The 3,804-nt window shown below is 32.9% G+C and overlaps 1 protein-coding gene across 1 annotated transcript; it reads left to right on the forward strand.

The window, feature by feature from the left end:
- The first annotated feature begins 2,861 nt into the window (after positions 1–2,861).
- On the forward strand, positions 2,862–3,551 carry LOC116110033. Its single transcript, XM_031396276.1, has 2 exons — positions 2,862–3,338; positions 3,457–3,551. Exons 1-2 carry the CDS (start codon positions 2,874–2,876, stop codon positions 3,538–3,540), a joined length of 549 nt encoding a protein of 182 aa, XP_031252136.1. The 5' UTR covers positions 2,862–2,873; the 3' UTR covers positions 3,541–3,551.
- Positions 3,552–3,804: the final 253 nt, after the last annotated feature.

The raw sequence follows: 3,804 nt of genomic DNA on the forward strand, positions 1-3,804 counted from the left end.
TGTATAGTACTTTGCTCTTGTGTAAATCAGTGGTTGATCCACCCATCAAAGTTGTGTTTCTTTGTAGTGTAGAGAATCAAGGTTAGAATTCTCATTAGGATTATAGATTTACGGGTATAGAAGTGAAGTCTTTGTGATTCTTATTAGTACGGGCTTGAAGGGAACATTGAGTGGTGGTTTTCTAATCTTTGGTGACAATAATAATAGTGCAGTGAGCCTCCATATTCTGGAGCTCAACGTGGACGTAGCTTGTTCAATCTTGAACAAGTGAACCATGGTAAAAAGATTGTTTGTTGTTCCTTTTTTGTATTTGATCTATGTTTGATTGTGTTGAATCTTGATTAGGATAAGACTAACTCAGGTTTACAACAACATAAATGATGTGATTGCTTGAAATGAATGAAGGTTTCGTTTCTCCATTTTCATTGTATGTGTTAATTGGAGAAAATAATTAACTAAAGTCATACAATGTCAAGGCACCTCTCTTGGTTCTGCTTGATGATATTGGATGTGTTAAAATCTTACCTATTTCATAACAAAGATGCAAACCTAGTAAAGAAATTTGCAGTTATATGATGCGGGGAGGAAGACATGGACCACAACAGGCAAAGCGCAAGAGGCCGCAAAGAAGGAATTCATTGAAGGAATCAAGACCTTGGAGGGGCAGCTGAAGCGAGACCTTTGGGTATGTCAACTTATCTTTGATCCCTTTATATTGGTGGTTTCACGCATATGAGACGTATGCCAAGTTCAGTGTAGCAGCAGAGTGTCCCAAATGCATTGCGTGGGCTAAGAGATGTATGCAGAAGGAAAGTGTCGCAAAGTCACTCCCTGATGAGAAGAAAAATTTGGGATTTGTTGCAATTTAGGAAGACATTTGAGGTGGAATAGAGAGAATTTTGCAAATGGGAAATGAGGCAACAAGCACAATAGTGCTTGCTCTATGAGCCTTGTGTTTTGTTTGTGTTTTTGTGTTATTGTAGTTTTGCTTTCTGAATAAATTGGAGAAAAAGGACACTCTTATCTGTGTCCTTCTGGTTTGTTTTTAGTATCATTTGATGTATTTTACACCTTAACTATTGTTCTTATGTTTAATATTGTCACGATTTTCCATTGGATTGGTTAGCATTGTATATGAATATGATCCTTGATATATATTCATCTCTTTATATTCCAATGATTGTAAGTAATGATATAGATCCGCAACTCATTTTCATTTTCAATTGTATTCATTATTATAATACAATATGAGTATCCTTTCTTATTTAGATACATTGTATGACTCCTTTATGGCACCGATATTATAATTTACTTAATTTTTAGCTTTTAAATTATGTATCAGTAGTTAAAATTATTATGGAGAATTTTTTTCTTTTTGTAAATTAGTGATAAAAAAATTACCAAACAACTATTTAATATTATTTAAGCTGAAAAAAAAAAAAAAGAGTTCCAGAATCAAATAATAAATATTATTAGAAAATATACTAAATAACTATCCTGTTTTAAAAGCCTTATACCAAAAAACTATTTAGCATTTTATCTAATTCTGATATAATTTTCAGATATTTTACTAAATACATTTTCAAATTCAAATCTTATTCAGTTTGATTCAATTCAACTCAACTTAAAATATTTTTTCAGGATAACATTTTTCAAATGATGTAACAAACAGACGTGTGTTCTAAGAAATGTCATTGATAATGTTGAAAGATCAACAATAATAATTAAAGGACGACTAAGAACAATAATAAAACACTACACTATCTTCGTTTAGAAGGACAAAAATTACTTTAATTATTGGATAAATAAAGACCTTGCTCGAACAAACAATATTTACATTATTCTTCAGCATTCTGAGATAAAGAACGGACAATATTTCAAGATCATCAACTTTTGGTTGTTAAATTGTGAAGCCTTCCGGATTCCACCAGTCTGAAGTACTGCTTAATCATTAATATGTAGTTTTATTCTCTCTCTTTTTCCTCGCCCATTTTGCTTTCTTCATCCTTATGACTCCTTTGCTTTTAAAATTTAGTATTTCCTGGATGATAGAAACAGCTTTGAGACTTAGTAAGTTTACATTATTTCTTGAAGGCAAAGAACCCAACTTAACTTTACTTTATTGGGTGCTTGAATCACATTCTTTTTTGGGAATGCTTTGATTTTCCTTATTCTTTAAGAGCTATTTACATCTCATGCCTTTAAAAAAAGATAAAGATTATTGTCTTTGACTGGTATATTAATTGCTTATTAGGTTTTCACATTTCTATAGATCATTCTAAAAATTGGAGGAAAAAAAAACAGAGGACTCAAAAATATTAGTGGCAGAACTAAAACTATAATTCTAAAATTAGATTGCGGCAATCCGAATTTTTGTTGCGTTTTGCGGATTACACATCTAAACCATTGATTATACTAAGTGGGAAACTATTAGGTTATATATCAAATTTCTATGATAAATTATTTATTGAAATGAATAGCACAGTTGGTGGACGAAATTGTAAGATCTGTTCCGAAAGGTGGAGGGATTATTCTACAACTTTGAAACCAGGCATAATATATAACCTCTTCATTACAAATTAACTGCTCACGATTACTGTTCCTGTGTAATGAATCCTGATCAACTTTTCTTCCCTATAAATTTAGCTTTACAATGTGTGTAAACCACATCATCAGTTACCAATTCTATATAACTTGTTTTAAACACTCCAAAATTAACCATGGCAGATGCCAAAGTAGAGTTGAAGCTTCTTGTTGACAAAGAAGCTAATATAGTCCTATTTGCTGAAGCAGGCAAACAGTTTGCAGATTTTCTCTTCTACCTACTTTCTTTGCCTGCTGGCACTATTGTCAGTCTCTTAGAAAAGAAAAACATGGTGGGTTGTTTAGGTAATCTTTATGAGAGTATTGAACATCTCAACGAAATATATATTCAGCCAAACCAAAACAAGAGCTCTCTTCTCAATCCCAAATCTCCAGTCTATTCTACTGATATGCCCCTTTTGTTGTCTGATCATGAATTGAAAACTCGAAGTGTTTACATGTGCCCATACAAGCATTCGAATGTGGCTGAAATTCCAAACGTGGTTTGTCCGCAGTCCCACCAGAAAATGACCACTGAGGTTCCTTATGTAAACGCTAGTAGTAATCCAGCGGGCAAAAGCACCACCGTTGCAGCTGAGAGAGGGTTCGTTAAAGCGGTAGTGACATATATGGTAATGGATAACTTGGAGTTGAAGCCAATGTCTACTATTTCTTGCATCACCATGCTAAACAGGTTTCATGTTAAGGATGTGCGTTCACTTGAAGAGAAGGTTGTTGATTTTGGCGTTGAAGAGGTATGTCTATCACATAATTTTTCTGCAATTGGTTATTGCATGTATATATGGTATTTATAAATAATATTACTATGAGCAAAGTTGAGCTGAGATGGGATTTATTCTATATTTTTGTTAGGGTCTGAAGCTGCTGAAGGCTTCTTTGGAATGCAAGAATGTATTAACAAGTATTTTCCTTGGAAATAATGGGCCACAAAAATGAAGCTGTACCTGAATTTCATTATCTGCTGCTGGGACTTGAAACTTATCTTCTGGACATGTTAATTCGTTTTGTCTTTTCAAGCGTTTCAGATATTAATTAAGCAATAAGATTAGTGTGTTTAATTTAGCATGAAGTTTTTTCTATAATATAATTAAATTTGGATATTAATTTATATCACAACATGGCAAATGGCAGGATAATTTGAAATGGAATGAATCCTGGTCAATAAAAAACCAAGATGAATGTTCAACGTAGCTCGGAACA

This window comes from Pistacia vera, unplaced genomic scaffold (genome assembly GCF_008641045.1).
Source record: "Pistacia vera cultivar Batoury unplaced genomic scaffold, PisVer_v2 Contig592, whole genome shotgun sequence".
NCBI classification, from domain to species: Eukaryota; Viridiplantae; Streptophyta; class Magnoliopsida; order Sapindales; family Anacardiaceae; genus Pistacia; species Pistacia vera.

Excerpts from the sequence above, each read along its gene's own strand:
- LOC116110033 (XM_031396276.1), top strand. The coding sequence starts at position 2,874 with ATGGTGGGTTGTTTAGGTAATCTTTATGAGAGTATTGAACATCTCAAC. Across the intron at positions 3,339-3,456 it reads TTGATTTTGGCGTTGAAGAG|GGTCTGAAGCTGCTGAAGGC; the intron begins GTATGTCTATCA and ends TATTTTTGTTAG.